This window comes from Drosophila persimilis, unplaced genomic scaffold, assembly GCF_003286085.1.
Source record: "Drosophila persimilis strain 14011-0111.01,24,50 unplaced genomic scaffold, DperRS2 tig00002470-arrow-arrow-pilon, whole genome shotgun sequence".
NCBI classification, from domain to species: domain Eukaryota; kingdom Metazoa; phylum Arthropoda; class Insecta; order Diptera; family Drosophilidae; genus Drosophila; species Drosophila persimilis.
In genome coordinates, this window is record NW_020825681.1 from 26,471 (window position 1) to 45,868 (window position 19,398).

General features: G+C 56.1%; 4 protein-coding genes across 4 annotated transcripts; all 4 read left to right on the forward strand.

The window, feature by feature from the left end:
- Positions 1-34: 34 nt before the first annotated feature.
- LOC113567210 (IQ motif and SEC7 domain-containing protein 3-like) lies at positions 35-3,502 on the forward strand. The gene is made up of 5 exons (XM_026994388.1): positions 35-99; positions 388-581; positions 650-1,956; positions 2,024-2,876; positions 2,941-3,502. Exons 1-5 carry the CDS (start codon positions 35-37, stop codon positions 3,417-3,419), a joined length of 2,898 nt encoding a protein of 965 aa, XP_026850189.1. The 3' UTR covers positions 3,420-3,502.
- A 1,878-nt stretch (positions 3,503-5,380) lies between these two features.
- On the forward strand, positions 5,381-8,823 carry LOC113567211 (IQ motif and SEC7 domain-containing protein 3-like). Its single transcript, XM_026994389.1, is given in 6 exon segments — positions 5,381-5,445; positions 5,734-5,927; positions 5,996-6,391; positions 6,394-7,277; positions 7,345-8,197; positions 8,262-8,823. Coding segments are annotated over 6 exon segments (2,871 nt in total). The 3' UTR covers positions 8,741-8,823.
- A 1,874-nt stretch (positions 8,824-10,697) lies between these two features.
- On the forward strand, positions 10,698-14,149 carry LOC113567212 (IQ motif and SEC7 domain-containing protein 3-like). The gene is given in 6 exon segments (XM_026994390.1): positions 10,698-10,762; positions 11,051-11,244; positions 11,313-11,717; positions 11,720-12,603; positions 12,671-13,523; positions 13,588-14,149. Coding segments are annotated over 6 exon segments (2,880 nt in total). The 3' UTR covers positions 14,067-14,149.
- Positions 14,150-16,373: 2,224 nt separating this feature from the next.
- Positions 16,374-18,764, forward strand: LOC113567213 (IQ motif and SEC7 domain-containing protein 2-like). The gene is made up of 3 exons (XM_026994391.1): positions 16,374-16,575; positions 16,644-17,962; positions 18,030-18,764. Exons 1-3 carry the CDS (start codon positions 16,524-16,526, stop codon positions 18,762-18,764), a joined length of 2,106 nt encoding a protein of 701 aa, XP_026850192.1. The 5' UTR covers positions 16,374-16,523.
- Positions 18,765-19,398: the final 634 nt, after the last annotated feature.

Below are 19,398 nucleotides of genomic sequence, written 5' to 3' on the forward strand. Positions count from 1 at the left end.
GCAGCACCAGCAGCAGCAGCACCAGTACCAGGGAATGCACAAGAAGAACTCGATCCGCAATGGCGGAGATGTCCCCAAGCGCGGACGGGCACAGTCAGCGTAAGTATTGCCTCTCTCAAAGGGAAAACCATGGACACGATTGGGGAGCCTCTTCTTTATGGGATTACCCAAAGATATAAGTCTCGTTTGGAGGCATTGAGTGTCTTGAAAGGGAATCGGGAACAGATTAATAGAATAGATACGACCCTTTGGTGATATTTTGGCGATGTCCCTTCCGTTTAAAGACGGAAATTCTGCTGTTAAAAATTCCAGTTTAGATCTCTTTTTGTTTTGCCTCAATCAATCAACAATCAATAGCATAGCATAGTTGTTAGCTCTGTGACAAAGCATAGATACGTATCTACGGAGGAGATTGAAAGCAGTACAGGAGGCAGGTGGCAGCTGGACTAAGAGCTCTATTAAACGCCAGATCCCCTCCTCCATTGCACACTCTGGGCATTCTGGCAATCAAAAGTCGCGCTCTCTGTCGATGCGGGAGCGACGACAGCTGGACTGCAGTCCCATACCACGTAGTCAATCGGGTAAGGAATCACTCTCTCCCCCTGCTTGTGGATCCTTTGCTTAATCCAACTCCTCTGTCTTTTTGCAGGCGCCTCTCCCGTTTCCATTTCGGGATCCACAGCCACCGCTGGCGGAATGGCCTCCCATCCGCATGTGAATCTGCTGCACGCGGCCGAGCCGCATTACTACAATGCCCAGGGAGCCGTCTACTACACCAGCTACCACGGCTCCCCGCACGACCTGAGCTACGCCAGCTCCGCGGACGTCTCGCTGAACGCCTCGTGGGTGAACGCCAGCGGGCACAGCCCCCACACGCCCTACTACTCGGCGGCACAGATCTACATGCGCCCCAAGGGCGGCAGCACCACGCCCACTCCCAGCTGCAGCGGCAGCACGGGCAGCGGCAGCGGCAGCTGCAAGAAGGTTCCGCCGGAGGTGCCCAAGCGCACCTCTTCGATCACGGCACAGCAGCAGAGCCAGCTGCTGCTGCTGCAGCGCCAGACACCGCCGCCCCCGTCGCTGCTGCGGACCAACGGGCTCTGCAAGACGGCGGAGAACGGCAGCCTGACCTCCGTCCAGAGTTCCGGCTCAGACTCGAGCGTCACCTCGGCGGAGCGGAACATGAACAGCGACCTCGGATCGGACCGCAGCAACTCCCCCCACACGTGGAAGCGTGGCACGGCCCTGAACAGCTCCCAGCAGTTCTCCACGCACTCGGCCGACTCGGTATCAGTCTCGCTGCCCAGCGGAGGTGGAGGTGGAGCCGTTGTGGTCTCCGGAGCAGCCATAGCTGCTGCTGGGCCCGGAGCTTATGCCGCACAGATGCAGGCGGCCGTGGCAGCGGCCACAGCGGCGGGCGGAGTACCGCCGACGGACGATCATGCCGTCTCGTCGCACACCAGCGCCGCGCAGTACGAGCAGCACGAACAGCAGCAGCACGAGCAGCAGCAGCTGCAGGCAGCGGCCTCCGCCGCGGGCGTGGCCCAGAACTACAAGATGTCGGAGACCATACGCAAGCGGCAGTACCGCGTGGGCCTCAATCTGTTCAACAAGAAGCCGGAGAAGGGCATCACCTATCTCATCCGCAGGGGCTTCCTCGAGAACACGCCACAGGGCGTGGCTCGTTTCCTGATCACGCGCAAGGGCCTCTCCCGCCAGATGATCGGCGAGTTTCTGGGCAATCTGCAGAACCAGTTCAACATGGCCGTGCTCAGCTGCTTCGCCATGGAGCTGGACCTGTCCGGCCGCCAGGTGGACGTGGCCCTGCGCAAGTTCCAGGCCTACTTCCGGATGCCCGGGGAGGCGCAGAAGATTGAGCGGCTGATGGAGATCTTCTCGCAGCGCTACTGCGAGTGCAATGCGGACATTGTGGGGCGCCTAAGATCATCCGATACGGTAGAGTCTCCCCTCCCCTCCCCTCCTTGGAGGTTCGCCTACTAATCCGATTTATATTTGTTTACAGATCTTTGTGCTGGCATTTGCCATCATTATGCTCAATACGGATCTGCACACGCCCAATCTGAAGCCGGAAAGGCGCATGCGCGTCGAGGACTTCATCAAGAATCTGCGAGGCATCGACGATTGCCACGACATTGACAAGGACATGCTGAGCGGCATCTATGAGCGCGTCAAGTCGGACGAGTTCAAGCCGGGCAGCGACCACGTCACCCAGGTGATGAAGGTGCAGGCCACCATTGTCGGCAAGAAGCCGAATCTGGCGCTGCCCCACCGGCGGCTGGTCTGCTATTGCCGCCTGTACGAGATACCCGACGTGAACAAGAAGGAGCGGCCGGGCGTCCACCAGCGCGAGGTGTTCCTCTTCAACGACCTGCTGGTCATCACCAAGATATTCAGCAAGAAGAAGACCTCCGTGACGTACACGTTCCGCAACAGCTTCCCGCTCTGCGGCACGGTGGTGACCCTGCTGGACATGCCCAACTATCCGTTCTGCATCCAGCTGTCGCAGAAGGTCGACGGTAAGATCCTGATCACCTTCAATGCCCGCAACGAGCACGACCGCTGCAAGTTTGCCGAGGATCTCAAGGAGTCCATCAGCGAGATGGACGAAATGGAATCGCTGCGCATCGAGGCAGAGCTGGAGCGCCAGAAGTCGGCGCGCAACCGGGCCCCGGGGAACGCAGAGAACCGCGATAGTGGCGTGGCCGATGTGGAGGTGTGTCCCTGTCCCTATGGCTCCCAGCCCGGCGGCGGCTCCCAGGCAGCCGGCGAGCAGGCAGCTGGCAACTCGGCCGACTCCACGCAGCAGCTGAAGCGCAGTGCGCTCAGCAACAGTCTCCTGGACATGCACGAGCAATGTGAGTTCTCAGACTCAAGTTTTGATATGTGAGAGCGTTTGTCTTATTCCGAGTCTCCTTCCAGTTGGCAACGAGAAGCCCCAGCGACGAGGCAGCGTCGGCTCCCTGGACAGCGGCATGAGCATCTCCTTCCAGTCGACCACCACGTCCAGCGCCTCGCGGGAGAATGCGGCGGCCATTGCAGCTGCCGCCAATGCAGCGGCGGCTGCCAAGATGCGTTTCAACATGCCGCCAACGGCGGCGATTGCCACGCCCAACAATGTGTATGCAGCGCCCGGAATGCAGGCGTACACGCATGCCAACTTTGTGCAGCAGTCGCAGGCCGCCTACATGATGCAGCAGCAGCAAATGCTTCAGCAACAGGCACAAATGCAAGCCCAGGCGCAAGCCCAGGCCCAAGCGCAGGCTCAGGCGCAGGCGCTACAGCAGCAGGGAGGCGGAGGAGCAGGAGTAGGAGGAGGAGCCGTGGTCACGGGTCGAATCCCTGGAAGGGAGAGGAAGGCCTCACGCTCCGATGAGAACGCACGGTCGACGGAGGTCTAAGTCATCTACTCATCTACGTATTGTACATTTCCGTTGTTCAGCAAAGCGATAAATATTAAATCTATATAGCATATAGAGTCAAATATCTGTATAATCCGAATCGAAACGAACCGAAAGCCATTTTTTCTGCAACACCTAACAAACAAACATACACACACACCACACACACAGCTTACGAGTATATAGTGAATTTTGAATGTTCCTTCGTTCTCTGCTAATATTAATTGATGTACATAAATTAAACAATTGTCTGTTTCCCGCACTATCTACTTGCTAAAATAAGTTTCTAAAACTAATTGTATATATATACATTCAGCATACACGCATACACGTACGATATACATATACATGTAGCCCCTACGATCTACGATAGCTATTCTCAATATATATATACAAACACGTACACACATATATATAGATATATATATATATATATGTATATATACAAACAAATTGTATAACACTTGACTTCCTCCAAGAACTTGAAACACCAATTTACCCAAGGCAACCTCTAAGCGACATAACGCCCCCCCCCCCCCACACACACATTTTTATCTAATCTTCTCTACCAATTAATTACAAATGCGATCTATGAATGTACGATTACTAGTTCTATTAGCACATACTAACATCCCGCCCCGTTGAGTGCGCGGATGATAGTTTTTTTGCCCCTGCTCCAGCCAATGCTCCACTAGCTCTACCTCACTCACCTGCAAATGCAACTAGTAGCTGCGGCACAGGAACCCACAGCAGCAGCAGCGGCGGCGGCGTTGGGCTGCTCCAGCTGCCCGCCCTGAGTATGCCCAATGCCAGACAAACTCGGATGCTGCAGCGACAGCACCAACCAACGACAATTATTCCCCCCCCCCATCATTCTGCCAGCTGTCCCCGACATTATGCCCATTCTGGACAAGCTGCAGAATGACCCGAGGGTGGGCAACAGTAGCTATCACACCAAGCTCATCAGCCGCAATGGTGTCCGTATCCAGGCCCGCGACATGGCTACCAGGGATGCCATCATGGCAATCCTGGGCGATGGCGACGGCAACGAGGCGATGACTGGCCACTACACACACCAGCACAAGAGTGACCGTGGGCTACGGATCGTCGTGCGAGATCTACACCACTCCACAAGCACCCAACTAATAAAAAATCAGATGGCCGAATTGGGTTATTATGTTATATTTATTAGAGCCATTAAAGGGAGATCCGATGGACAGCCGCTCGACCAGTTCGAGTTGGAGATAGCCCCCAAGCCGGATGAAAGCCACCACGATGTCCTCCAATTAACCCAGCTGGGCAACCAGTTGGTGACCGTTGAGAGGCAGGCCAAGCCGGTGGACCCAGCCCAGTGCCACAGATGTCAGGCATTCGGGCACACCCGCACCTACTGCAGGCGTTCATTCGTCTGTATGAAGTGTGCGGGTGCCCACGCGTCCACGGCATGTGCCAAGCCAAGGGCAGACGCCCCTAAATGCGCCAATTGCCAGGGCGCCCACATCAGCGCCTACAAGGGATGTCCGGCATTCAAGGCAGCAAGGGGCCGCCTTCTGTCCCACCGAGTGGCCATGCAGGAGTTGCGTCGCAAGCGCAGCTCGCTTCTGCGGCCATTGCCAGAGCAGCAGCCACCACCAGCAAGAACAACACCAGCACATCCAGGGCGCCGACAGCAGCAGCAACAGCAAGCTCAAACGCCAGCCAATCCCTGGCGCGGACAGCAGCAGCAGGCAGCATGGACGCCACTCAATGTCTCCTCTCCTGGGCGACGAAGAGGACAACAACATCAGCAGAAGCAGAAGCAGCAGCAGCCAATACATACAAAAAAACAGACGCCTGCTGCCTCTGGCCCACGCACTGGGCGACGACGTCCAGAGCAGCCATTGAGCCGTTCCCAGGCACAACAGCAGCAGCAGCTACAGCAGATGCAGCAGCACCAGCAGCAGCAGCACCAGCACCAGGGAATGCACAAGAAGAACTCGATCCGCAATGGCGGAGATGTCCTCAAGCGCGGACGGGCACAGTCAGCGTAAGTATTGCCTCTCTCAAAGGGAAAACCATGGACACGATTGGGGAGCCTCTTCTTTATGGGATTACCCAAAGATATAAGTCTCGTTTGGAGGCATTGAGTGTCTTGAAAGGGAATCGGGAACAGATTAATAGAATAGATACGACCCTTTGGTGATATTTTGGCGATGTCCCTTCCGTTTAAAGACGGAAATTCTGCTGTTAAAAATTCCAGTTTAGATCTCTGTTTGTTTTGCCTCAATCAATCAACAATCAATAGCATAGCATAGTTGTTAGCTCTGTGACAAAGCATAGATACGTATCTACGGAGGAGATTGAAAGCAGTACAGGAGGCAGGTGGCAGCTGGACTAAGAGCTCTATTAAACGCCAGATCCCCTCCTCCATTGCACACTCTGGGCATTCTGGCAATCAAAAGTCGCGCTCTCTGTCGATGCGGGAGCGACGACAGCTGGACTGCAGTCCCATACCACGTAGTCAATCGGGTAAGGAATCACTCTCTCCCCCTGCTTGTGGATCCTTTGCTTAATCCAACTCCTCTGTCTTTTTGCAGGCGCCTCTCCCGTTTCCATTTCGGGATCCACAGCCACCGCTGGCGGAATGGCCTCCCATCCGCATGTGAATCTGCTGCACGCGGCCGAGCCGCATTACTACAATGCCCAGGGAGCCGTCTACTACACCAGCTACCACGGCTCCCCGCACGACCTGAGCTACGCCAGCTCCGCGGACGTCTCGCTGAACGCCTCGTGGGTGAACGCCAGCGGGCACAGCCCCCACACGCCCTACTACTCGGCGGCACAGATCTACATGCGCCCCAAGGGCGGCAGCACCACGCCCACTCCCAGCTGCAGCGGCAGCACGGGCAGCGGCAGCGGCAGTGGCAGCGGCAGCTGCAAGAAGGTTCCGCCGGAGGTGCCCAAGCGCACCTCTTCGATCACGGCACAGCAGCAGAGCCAACGCTGCTGCGGACCAACGGGCTCTGCAAGACGGCGGAGAACGGCAGCCTGACCTCCGTCCAGAGTTCCGGCTCAGACTCGAGCGTCACCTCGGCGGAGCGGAACATGAACAGCGACCTCGGATCGGACCGCAGCAACTCCCCCCACACGTGGAAGCGTGGCACGGCCCTGAACAGCTCCCAGCAGTTCTCCACGCACTCGGCCGACTCGGTATCGGTCTCGGTGCCCAGCGGAGGTGGAGGTGGAGCCGTTGTGGTCTCCGGAGCAGCCATAGCTGCTGCTGGGCCCGGAGCTTATGCCGCACAGATGCAGGCGGCCGTGGCAGCGGCCACAGCGGCGGGCGGAGTACCGCCGACGGACGATCATGCCGTCTCGTCGCACACCAGCGCCGCGCAGTACGAGCAGCACGAACAGCAGCAGCACGAGCAGCAGCAGCTGCAGGCAGCGGCCTCCGCCGCGGGCGTGGCCCAGAACTACAAGATGTCGGAGACCATACGCAAGCGGCAGTACCGCGTGGGCCTCAATCTGTTCAACAAGAAGCCGGAGAAGGGCATCACCTATCTCATCCGCAGGGGCTTCCTCGAGAACACGCCACAGGGCGTGGCTCGTTTCCTGATCACGCGCAAGGGCCTCTCCCGCCAGATGATCGGCGAGTATCTGGGCAATCTGCAGAACCAGTTCAACATGGCCGTGCTCAGCTGCTTCGCCATGGAGCTGGACCTGTCCGGCCGCCAGGTGGACGTGGCCCTGCGCAAGTTCCAGGCCTACTTCCGGATGCCCGGGGAGGCGCAGAAGATTGAGCGGCTGATGGAGATCTTCTCGCAGCGCTACTGCGAGTGCAATGCGGACATTGTGGGGCGCCTAAGATCATCCGATACGGTAGAGTCTCCCCTCCCCTCCCCTCCTTGGAGGTTCGCCTACTAATCCGATTTATATTTGTTTACAGATCTTTGTGCTGGCATTTGCCATCATTATGCTCAATACGGATCTGCACACGCCCAATCTGAAGCCGGAAAGGCGCATGCGCGTCGAGGACTTCATCAAGAATCTGCGAGGCATCGACGATTGCCACGACATTGACAAGGACATGCTGAGCGGCATCTATGAGCGCGTCAAGTCGGACGAGTTCAAGCCGGGCAGCGACCACGTCACCCAGGTGATGAAGGTGCAGGCCACCATTGTCGGCAAGAAGCCGAATCTGGCGCTGCCCCACCGGCGGCTGGTCTGCTATTGCCGCCTGTACGAGATACCCGACGTGAACAAGAAGGAGCGGCCGGGCGTCCACCAGCGCGAGGTGTTCCTCTTCAACGACCTGCTGGTCATCACCAAGATATTCAGCAAGAAGAAGACCTCCGTGACGTACACGTTCCGCAACAGCTTCCCGCTCTGCGGCACGGTGGTGACCCTGCTGGACATGCCCAACTATCCGTTCTGTATCCAGCTGTCGCAGAAGGTCGACGGTAAGATCCTGATCACCTTCAATGCCCGCAACGAGCACGACCGCTGCAAGTTTGCCGAGGATCTCAAGGAGTCCATCAGCGAGATGGACGAAATGGAATCGCTGCGCATCGAGGCAGAGCTGGAGCGCCAGAAGTCGGCGCGCAACCGGGCCCCGGGGAACGCAGAGAACCGCGATAGTAGCGTGGCTGATGTGGAGGTGTGTCCCTGTCCCTATGGCTCCCAGCCCGGCGGCGGCTCCCAGGCAGCCGGCGAGCAGGCAGCTGGCAACTCGGCCGACTCCACGCAGCAGCTGAAGCGCAGTGCGCTCAGCAACAGTCTCCTGGACATGCACGAGCAATGTGAGTTCTCAGACTCAAATTTTGATATGTGAGAGCGTTTGTCTTATTCCGAGTCTCCTTCCAGTTGGCAACGAGAAGCCCCAGCGACGAGGCAGCGTCGGCTCCCTGGACAGCGGCATGAGCATCTCCTTCCAGTCGACCACCACGTCCAGCGCCTCGCGGGAGAATGCGGCGGCCATTGCAGCTGCCGCCAATGCAGCGGCGGCTGCCAAGATGCGTTTCAACATGCCGCCAACGGCGGCGATTGCCACGCCCAACAATGTGTATGCAGCGCCCGGAATGCAGGCGTACACGCATGCCAACTTTGTGCAGCAGTCGCAGGCCGCCTACATGATGCAGCAGCAGCAAATGCTTCAGCAACAGGCACAAATGCAAGCCCAGGCGCAAGCCCAGGCCCAAGCGCAGGCTCAGGCGCAGGCGCTACAGCAGCAGGGAGGCGGAGGAGCAGGAGTAGGAGGAGGAGCCGTGGTCACGGGTCGAATCCCTGGAAGGGAGAGGAAGGCCTCACGCTCCGATGAGAACGCACGGTCGACGGAGGTCTAAGTCATCTACTCATCTACGTATTGTACATTTCCGTTGTTCAGCAAAGCGATAAATATTAAATCTATATAGCATATAGAGTCAAATATCTGTATAATCCGAATCGAAACGAACCGAAAGCCATTTTTTCTGCAACACCTAACAAACAAACATACACACACACCACACACACAGCTTACGAGTATATAGTGAATTTTGAATGTTCCTTCGTTCTCTGCTAATATTAATTGATGTACATAAATTAAACAATTGTCTGTTTCCCGCACTATCTACTTGCTAAAATAAGTTTCTAAAACTAATTGTATATATATACATTCAGCATACACGCATACACGTACGATATACATATACATGTAGCCCCTACGATCTACGATAGCTATTCTCAATATATATATACAAACACGTACACACATATATATAGATATATATATATATATATGTATATATACAAACAAATTGTATAACACTTGACTTCCTCCAAGAACTTGAAACACCAATTTACCCAAGGCAACCTCTAAGCGACATAACGCCCCCCCCCCCACACACACATTTTTATCTAATCTTCTCTACCAATTAATTACAAATGCGATCTATGAATGTACGATTACTAGTTCTATTAGCACATACTAACATCCCGCCCCGTTGAGTGCGCGGATGATAGTTTTTTTGCCCCTGCTCCAGCCAATGCTCCACTAGCTCTACCTCACTCACCTGCAAATGCAACTAGTAGCTGCGGCACAGGAACCCACAGCAGCAGCAGCGGCGGCGGCGTTGGGCTGCTCCAGCTGCCCGCCCTGAGTATGCCCAATGCCAGACAAACTCGGATGCTGCAGCGACAGCACCAACCAACGACAATTATTCCCCCCCCATCATTCTGCCAGCTGTCCCCGACATTATGCCCATTCTGGACAAGCTGCAGAATGACCCGAGGGTGGGCAACAGTAGCTATCACACCAAGCTCATCAGCCGCAATGGTGTCCGTATCCAGGCCCGCGACATGGCTACCAGGGATGCCATCATGGCAATCCTGGGCGATGGCGACGGCAACGAGGCGATGACTGGCCACTACACACACCAGCACAAGAGTGACCGTGGGCTACGGATCGTCGTGCGAGATCTACACCACTCCACAAGCACCCAACTAATAAAAAATCAGATGGCCGAATTGGGTTATTATGTTATATTTATTAGAGCCATTAAAGGGAGATCCGATGGACAGCCGCTCGACCAGTTCGAGTTGGAGATAGCCCCCAAGCCGGATGAAAGCCACCACGATGTCCTCCAATTAACCCAGCTGGGCAACCAGTTGGTGACCGTTGAGAGGCAGGCCAAGCCGGTGGACCCAGCCCAGTGCCACAGATGTCAGGCATTCGGGCACACCCGCACCTACTGCAGGCGTTCATTCGTCTGTATGAAGTGTGCGGGTGCCCACGCGTCCACGGCATGTGCCAAGCCAAGGGCAGACGCCCCTAAATGCGCCAATTGCCAGGGCGCCCACATCAGCGCCTACAAGGGATGTCCGGCATTCAAGGCAGCAAGGGGCCGCCTTCTGTCACACCGAGTGGCCATGCAGGAGTTGCGTCGCAAGCGCAGCTCGCTTCTGCAGCCATTGCCAGAGCAGCAGCCACCACCAGCAAGAACAACACCAGCACATCCAGGGCGCCGACAGCAGCAGCAACAGCAAGCTCAAACGCCAGCCAATCCCTGGCGCGGACAGCAGCAGCAGGCAGCATGGACGCCACTCAATGTCTCCTCTCCTGGGCGACGAAGAGGACAACAACATCAGCAGAAGCAGAAGCAGCAGCAGCCAATACATACAAAAAAACAGACGCCTGCTGCCTCTGGCCCACGCACTGGGCGACGACGTCCAGAGCAGCCATTGAGCCGTTCCCAGGCACAACAGCAGCAGCAGCTACAGCAGATGCAGCAGCACCAGCAGCAGCAGCACCAGCACCAGGGAATGCACAAGAAGAACTCGATCCGCAATGGCGGAGATGTCCTCAAGCGCGGACGGGCACAGTCAGCGTAAGTATTGCCTCTCTCAAAGGGAAAACCATGGACACGATTGGGGAGCCTCTTCTTTATGGGATTACCCAAAGATATAAGTCTCGTTTGGAGGCATTGAGTGTCTTGAAAGGGAATCGGGAACAGATTAATAGAATAGATACGACCCTTTGGTGATATTTTGGCGATGTCCCTTCCGTTTAAAGACGGAAATTCTGCTGTTAAAAATTCCAGTTTAGATCTCTTTTTGTTTTGCCTCAATCAATCAACAATCAATAGCATAGCATAGTTGTTAGCTCTGTGACAAAGCATAGATACGTATCTACGGAGGAGATTGAAAGCAGTACAGGAGGCAGGTGGCAGCTGGACTAAGAGCTCTATTAAACGCCAGATCCCCTCCTCCATTGCACACTCTGGGCATTCTGGCAATCAAAAGTCGCGCTCTCTGTCGATGCGGGAGCGACGACAGCTGGACTGCAGTCCCATACCACGTAGTCAATCGGGTAAGGAATCACTCTCTCCCCCTGCTTGTGGATCCTTTGCTTAATCCAACTCCTCTGTCTTTTTGCAGGCGCCTCTCCCGTTTCCATTTCGGGATCCACAGCCACCGCTGGCGGAATGGCCTCCCATCCGCATGTGAATCTGCTGCACGCGGCCGAGCCGCATTACTACAATGCCCAGGGAGCCGTCTACTACACCAGCTACCACGGCTCCCCGCACGACCTGAGCTACGCCAGCTCCGCGGACGTCTCGCTGAACGCCTCGTGGGTGAACGCCAGCGGGCACAGCCCCCACACGCCCTACTACTCGGCGGCACAGATCTACATGCGCCCCAGCTGCAGCGGCAGCACGGGCAGCGGCAGCGGCAGTGGCAGCGGCAGCTGCAAGAAGGTTCCGCCGGAGGTGCCCAAGCGCACGTCTTCGATCACGGCACAGCAGCAGAGCCAGCTGCTGCTGCTGCAGCGCCAGACACCGCCGCCCCGTCGCTGCTGCGGACCAACGGGCTCTGCAAGACGGCGGAGAACGGCAGCCTGACCTCCGTCCAGAGTTCCGGCTCAGACTCGAGCGTCACCTCGGCGGAGCGGAACATGAACAGCGACCTCGGATCGGACCGCAGCAACTCCCCCCACACGTGGAAGCGTGGCACGGCCCTGAACAGCTCCCAGCAGTTCTCCACGCACTCGGCCGACTCGGTATCGGTCTCGGTGCCCAGCGGAGGTGGAGGTGGAGCCGTTGTGGTCTCCGGAGCAGCCATAGCTGCTGCTGGGCCCGGAGCTTATGCCGCACAGATGCAGGCGGCCGTGGCAGCGGCCACAGCGGCGGGCGGAGTACCGCCGACGGACGATCATGCCGTCTCGTCGCACACCAGCGCCGCGCAGTACGAGCAGCACGAACAGCAGCAGCACGAGCAGCAGCAGCTGCAGGCAGCGGCCTCCGCCGCGGGCGTGGCCCAGAACTACAAGATGTCGGAGACCATACGCAAGCGGCAGTACCGCGTGGGCCTCAATCTGTTCAACAAGAAGCCGGAGAAGGGCATCACCTATCTCATCCGCAGGGGCTTCCTCGAGAACACGCCACAGGGCGTGGCTCGTTTCCTGATCACGCGCAAGGGCCTCTCCCGCCAGATGATCGGCGAGTATCTGGGCAATCTGCAGAACCAGTTCAACATGGCCGTGCTCAGCTGCTTCGCCATGGAGCTGGACCTGTCCGGCCGCCAGGTGGACGTGGCCCTGCGCAAGTTCCAGGCCTACTTCCGGATGCCCGGGGAGGCGCAGAAGATTGAGCGGCTGATGGAGATCTTCTCGCAGCGCTACTGCGAGTGCAATGCGGACATTGTGGGGCGCCTAAGATCATCCGATACGGTAGAGTCTCCCCTCCCCTCCCCTCCTTGGAGGTTCGCCTACTAATCCGATTTATATTTGTTTACAGATCTTTGTGCTGGCATTTGCCATCATTATGCTCAATACGGATCTGCACACGCCCAATCTGAAGCCGGAAAGGCGCATGCGCGTCGAGGACTTCATCAAGAATCTGCGAGGCATCGACGATTGCCACGACACTGACAAGGACATGCTGAGCGGCATCTATGAGCGCGTCAAGTCGGACGAGTTCAAGCCGGGCAGCGACCACGTCACCCAGGTGATGAAGGTGCAGGCCACCATTGTCGGCAAGAAGCCGAATCTGGCGCTGCCCCACCGGCGGCTGGTCTGCTATTGCCGCCTGTACGAGATACCCGACGTGAACAAGAAGGAGCGGCCGGGCGTCCACCAGCGCGAGGTGTTCCTCTTCAACGACCTGCTGGTCATCACCAAGATATTCAGCAAGAAGAAGACGTCCGTGACGTACACGTTCCGCAACAGCTTCCCGCTCTGCGGCACGGTGGTGACCCTGCTGGACATGCCCAACTATCCGTTCTGTATCCAGCTGTCGCAGAAGGTCGACGGTAAGATCCTGATCACCTTCAATGCCCGCAACGAGCACGACCGCTGCAAGTTTGCCGAGGATCTCAAGGAGTCCATCAGCGAGATGGACGAAATGGAATCGCTGCGCATCGAGGCAGAGCTGGAGCGCCAGAAGTCGGCGCGCAACCGGGCCCCGGGGAACGCAGAGAACCGCGATAGTGGCGTGGCTGATGTGGAGGTGTGTCCCTGTCCCTATGGCTCCCAGCCCGGCGGCGGCTCCCAGGCAGCCGGCGAGCAGGCAGCTGGCAACTCGGCCGACTCCACGCAGCAGCTGAAGCGCAGTGCGCTCAGCAACAGTCTCCTGGACATGCACGAGCAATGTGAGTTCTCAGACTCAAATTTTGATATGTGAGAGCGTTTGTCTTATTCCGAGTCTCCTTCCAGTTGGCAACGAGAAGCCCCAGCGACGAGGCAGCGTCGGCTCCCTGGACAGCGGCATGAGCATCTCCTTCCAGTCGACCACCACGTCCAGCGCCTCGCGGGAGAATGCGGCGGCCATTGCAGCTGCCGCCAATGCAGCGGCGGCTGCCAAGATGCGTTTCAACATGCCGCCAACGGCGGCGATTGCCACGCCCAACAATGTGTATGCAGCGCCCGGAATGCAGGCGTACACGCATGCCAACTTTGTGCAGCAGTCGCAGGCCGCCTACATGATGCAGCAGCAGCAAATGCTTCAGCAACAGGCACAAATGCAAGCCCAGGCGCAAGCCCAGGCCCAAGCGCAGGCTCAGGCGCAGGCGCTACAGCAGCAGGGAGGCGGAGGAGCAGGAGTAGGAGGAGGAGCCGTGGTCACGGGTCGAATCCCTGGAAGGGAGAGGAAGGCCTCACGCTCCGATGAGAACGCACGGTCGACGGAGGTCTAAGTCATCTACTCATCTACGTATTGTACATTTCCGTTGTTCAGCAAAGCGATAAATATTAAATCTATATAGCATATAGAGTCAAATATCTGTATAATCCGAATCGAAACGAACCGAAAGCCATTTTTTCTGCAACACCTAACAAACAAACATACACACACACCACACACACAGCTTACGAGTATATAGTGAATTTTGAATGTTCCTTCGTTCTCTGCTAATATTAATTGATGTACATAAATTAAACAATTGTCTGTTTCCCGCACTATCTACTTGCTAAAATAAGTTTCTAAAACTAATTGTATATATATACATTCAGCATACACGCATACACGTACGATATACATATACATGTAGCCCCTACGATCTACGATAGCTATTCTCAATATATATATACAAACACGTACACACATATATATAGATATATATATATATATATGTATATATACAAACAAATTGTATAACACTTGACTTCCTCCAAGAACTTGAAACACCAATTTACCCAAGGCAACCTCTAAGCGACATAACGCCCCCCCCCCCCCACACACACATTTTTATCTAATCTTCTCTACCAATTAATTACAAATGCGATCTATGAATGTACGATTACTAGTTCTATTAGCACATACTAACATCCCGCCCCGTTGAGTGCGCGGATGATAGTTTTTTTGCCCCTGCTCCAGCCAATGCTCCACTAGCTCTACCTCACTCACCTGCAAATGCAACTAGTAGCTGCGGCACAGGAACCCACAGCAGCAGCAGCGGCGGCGGCGTTGGGCTGCTCCAGCTGCCCGCCCTGAGTATGCCCAATGCCAGACAAACTCGGATGCTGCAGCGACAGCACCAACCAACGACAATTATTCCCCCCCCATCATTCTGCCAGCTGTCCCCGACATTATGCCCATTCTGGACAAGCTGCAGAATGACCCGAGGGTGGGCAACAGTAGCTATCACACCAAGCTCATCAGCCGCAATGGTGTCCGTATCCAGGCCCGCGACATGGCTACCAGGGATGCCATCATGGCAATCCTGGGCGATGGCGACGGCAACGAGGCGATGACTGGCCACTACACACACCAGCACAAGAGTGACCGTGGGCTACGGATCGTCGTGCGAGATCTACACCACTCCACAAGCACCCAACTAATAAAAAATCAGATGGCCGAATTGGGTTATTATGTTATATTTATTAGAGCCATTAAAGGGAGATCCGATGGACAGCCGCTCGACCAGTTCGAGTTGGAGATAGCCCCCAAGCCGGATGAAAGCCACCACGATGTCCTCCAATTAACCCAGCTGGGCAACCAGTTGGTGACCGTTGAGAGGCAGGCCAAGCCGGTGGACCCAGCCCAGTGCCACAGATGTCAGGCATTCGGGCACACCCGCACCTACTGCAGGCGTTCATTCGTCTGTATGAAGTGTGCGGGTGCCCACGCGTCCACGGCATGTGCCAAGCCAAGGGCAGACGCCCCTAAATGCGCCAATTGCCAGGGCGCCCACATCAGCGCCTACAAGGGATGTCCGGCATTCAAGGCAGCAAGGGGCCGCCTTCTGTCCCACCGAGTGGCCATGCAGGAGTTGCGTCGCAAGCGCAGCTCGCTTCTGCAGCCATTGCCAGAGCAGCAGCCACCACCAGCAAGAACAACACCAGCACATCCAGGGCGCCGACAGCAGCAGCAACAGCAAGCTCAAACGCCAGCCAATCCCTGGCGCGGACAGCAGCAGCAGGCAGCATGGACGCCACTCAATGTCTCCTCTCCTGGGCGACGAAGAGGACAACAACATCAGCAGAAGCAGAAGCAGCAGCAGCCAATACATACAAAAAAACAGACGCCTGCTGCCTCTGGCCCACGCACTGGGCGACGACGTCCAGAGCAGCCATTGAGCCGTTCCCAGGCACAACAGCAGCAGCAGCTACAGCAGATGCAGCAGCACCACCAGCAGCAGCAGCACCAGCACCAGGGAATGCACAAGAAGAACTCGATCCGCAATGGCGGAGATGTCCTCAAGCGCGGACGGGCACAGTCAGCGTAAGTATTGCCTCTCTCAAAGGGAAAACCATGGACACGATTGGGGAGCCTCTTCTTTATGGGATTACCCAAAGATATAAGTCTCGTTTGGAGGCATTGAGTGTCTTGAAAGGGAATCGGGAACAGATTAATAGAATAGATACGACCCTTTGGTGATATTTTGGCGATGTCCCTTCCGTTTAAAGACGGAAATTCTGCTGTTAAAAATTCCAGTTTAGATCTCTGTTTGTTTTGCCTCAATCAATCAACAATCAATAGCATAGCATAGTTGTTAGCTCTGTGACAAAGCATAGATACGTATCTACGGAGGAGATTGAAAGCAGTACAGGAGGCAGGTGGCAGCTGGACTAAGAGCTCTATTAAACGCCAGATCCCCTCCTCCATTGCACACTCTGGGCATTCTGGCAATCAAAAGTCGCGCTCTCTGTCGATGCGGGAGCGACGACAGCTGGACTGCAGTCCCATACCACGTAGTCAATCGGGTAAGGAATCACTCTCTCCCCCTGCTTGTGGATCCTTTGCTTAATCCAACTCCTCTGTCTTTTTGCAGGCGCCTCTCCCGTTTCCATTTCGGGATCCACAGCCACCGCTGGCGGAATGGCCTCCCATCCGCATGTGAATCTGCTGCACGCGGCCGAGCCGCATTACTACAATGCCCAGGGAGCCGTCTACTACACCAGCTACCACGGCTCCCCGCACGACCTGAGCTACGCCAGCTCCGCGGACGTCTCGCTGAACGCCTCGTGGGTGAACGCCAGCGGGCACAGCCCCCACACGCCCTACTACTCGGCGGCACAGATCTACATGCGCCCCAAGGGCGGCAGCACCACGCCCACTCCCAGCTGCAGCGGCAGCACGGGCAGCGGCAGCGGCAGTGGCAGCGGCAGCTGCAAGAAGGTTCCGCCGGAGGTGCCCAAGCGCACCTCTTCGATCACGGCACAGCAGCAGAGCCAGCTGCTGCTGCTGCAGCGCCAGACACCGCCGCCCCCGTCGCTGCTGCGGACCAACGGGCTCTGCAAGACGGCGGAGAACGGCAGCCTGACCTCCGTCCAGAGTTCCGGCTCAGACTCGAGCGTCACCTCGGCGGAGCGGAACATGAACAGCGACCTCGGATCGGACCGCAGCAACTCCCCCCACACGTGGAAGCGTGGCACGGCCCTGAACAGCTCCCAGCAGTTCTCCACGCACTCGGCCGACTCGGTATCGGTCTCGGTGCCCAGCGGAGGTGGAGGTGGAGCCGTTGTGGTCTCCGGAGCAGCCATAGCTGCTGCTGGGCCCGGAGCTTATGCCGCACAGATGCAGGCGGCCGTGGCAGCGGCCACAGCGGCGGGCGGAGTACCGCCGACGGACGATCATGCCGTCTCGTCGCACACCAGCGCCGCGCAGTACGAGCAGCACGAACAGCAGCAGCACGAGCAGCAGCAGCTGCAGGCAGCGGCCTCCGCCGCGGGCGTGGCCCAGAACTACAAGATGTCGGAGACCATACGCAAGCGGCAGTACCGCGTGGGCCTCAATCTGTTCAACAAGAAGCCGGAGAAGGGCATCACCTATCTCATCCGCAGGGGCTTCCTCGAGAACACGCCACAGGGCGTGGCTCGTTTCCTGATCACGCGCAAGGGCCTCTCCCGCCAGATGATCGGCGAGTATCTGGGCAATCTGCAGAACCAGTTCAACATGGCCGTGCTCAGCTGCTTCGCCATGGAGCTGGACCTGTCCGGCCGCCAGGTGGACGTGGCCCTGCGCAAGTTCCAGGCCTACTTCCGGATGCCCGGGGAGGCGCAGAAGATTGAGCGGCTGATGGAGATCTTCTCGCAGCGCTACTGCGAGTGCAATGCGGACATTGTGGGGCGCCTAAGATCATCCGATACGGTAGAGTCTCCCCTCCCCTCCCCTCCTTGGAGGTTCGCCTACTAATCCGATTTATATTTGTTTACAGATCTTTGTGCTGGCATTTGCCATCATTATGCTCAATACGGATCTGCACACGCCCAATCTGAAGCCGGAAAGGCGCATGCGCGTCGAGGACTTCATCAAGAATCTGCGAGGCATCGACGATTGCCACGACATTGACAAGGACATGCTGAGCGGCATCTATGAGCGCGTCAAGTCGGACGAGTTCAAGCCGGGCAGCGACCACGTCACCCAGGTGATGAAGGTGCAGGCCACCATTGTCGGCAAGAAGCCGAATCTGGCGCTGCCCCACCGGCGGCTGGTCTGCTATTGCCGCCTGTACGAGATACCCGACGTGAACAAGAAGGAGCGGCCGGGCGTCCACCAGCGCGAGGTGTTCCTCTTCAACGACCTGCTGGTCATCACCAAGATATTCAGCAAGAAGAAGACCTCCGTGACGTACACGTTCCGCAACAGCTTCCCGCTCTGCGGCACGGTGGTGACCCTGCTGGACATGCCCAACTATCCGTTCTGTATCCAGCTGTCGCAGAAGGTCGACGGTAAGATCCTGATCACCTTCAATGCCCGCAACGAGCACGACCGCTGCAAGTTTGCCGAGGATCTCAAGGAGTCCATCAGCGAGATGGACGAAATGGAATCGCTGCGCATCGAGGCAGAGCTGGAGCGCCAGAAGTCGGCGCGCAACCGGGCCCCGGGGAACGCAGAGAACCGCGATAGTAGCGTGGCTGATGTGGCGGTGTGTCCCTGTGCGTTCCTTTGAATGTTCCTTCGTTCTCTGCTAATATTAATTGATGTACATAAATTAAACAATTGTCTGTTTCCCGCACTATCTACTTGCTAAAATAAGTTTCTAAAACTAATTGTATATATATACATTCAGCATACACGCATACACGTGCGATATACATATACATGTAGCCCCTACGATCTACGATAGCTATTCTCAATATATATATACAAACACGTACACACATATATATAGATATATATATATATATATATGTATATATACAAACAAATTGTATAACACTTGACTTCCTCCAAGAACTTGAAACACCAATTTACCCAAGGCAACCTCTAAGCGACATAACGCTGACATATAGACATTATTTTAAATTGTTATGTTTATTGTAATATTGTAAACGTAAATCAATTGTAACTGTTTTGTCTCGTCTTTGTTCCAGTGTAGTATCTCTTTTATTACCTGTTTTTCCGTCGTCTCCACTCCAGTCTATTACTTATCTGTATTGCTATTTCTGCAAGTGCTTGTCTCTTTTATTTAGTGCCTTTCCACTTATTTTCCATGCAAAGCACATGCATTGTTTACCTTTTCCCTTTATCTATTCCCCAATTGACTACGTGTTGCAACACTGCACATTTCTGCACATTTCGAT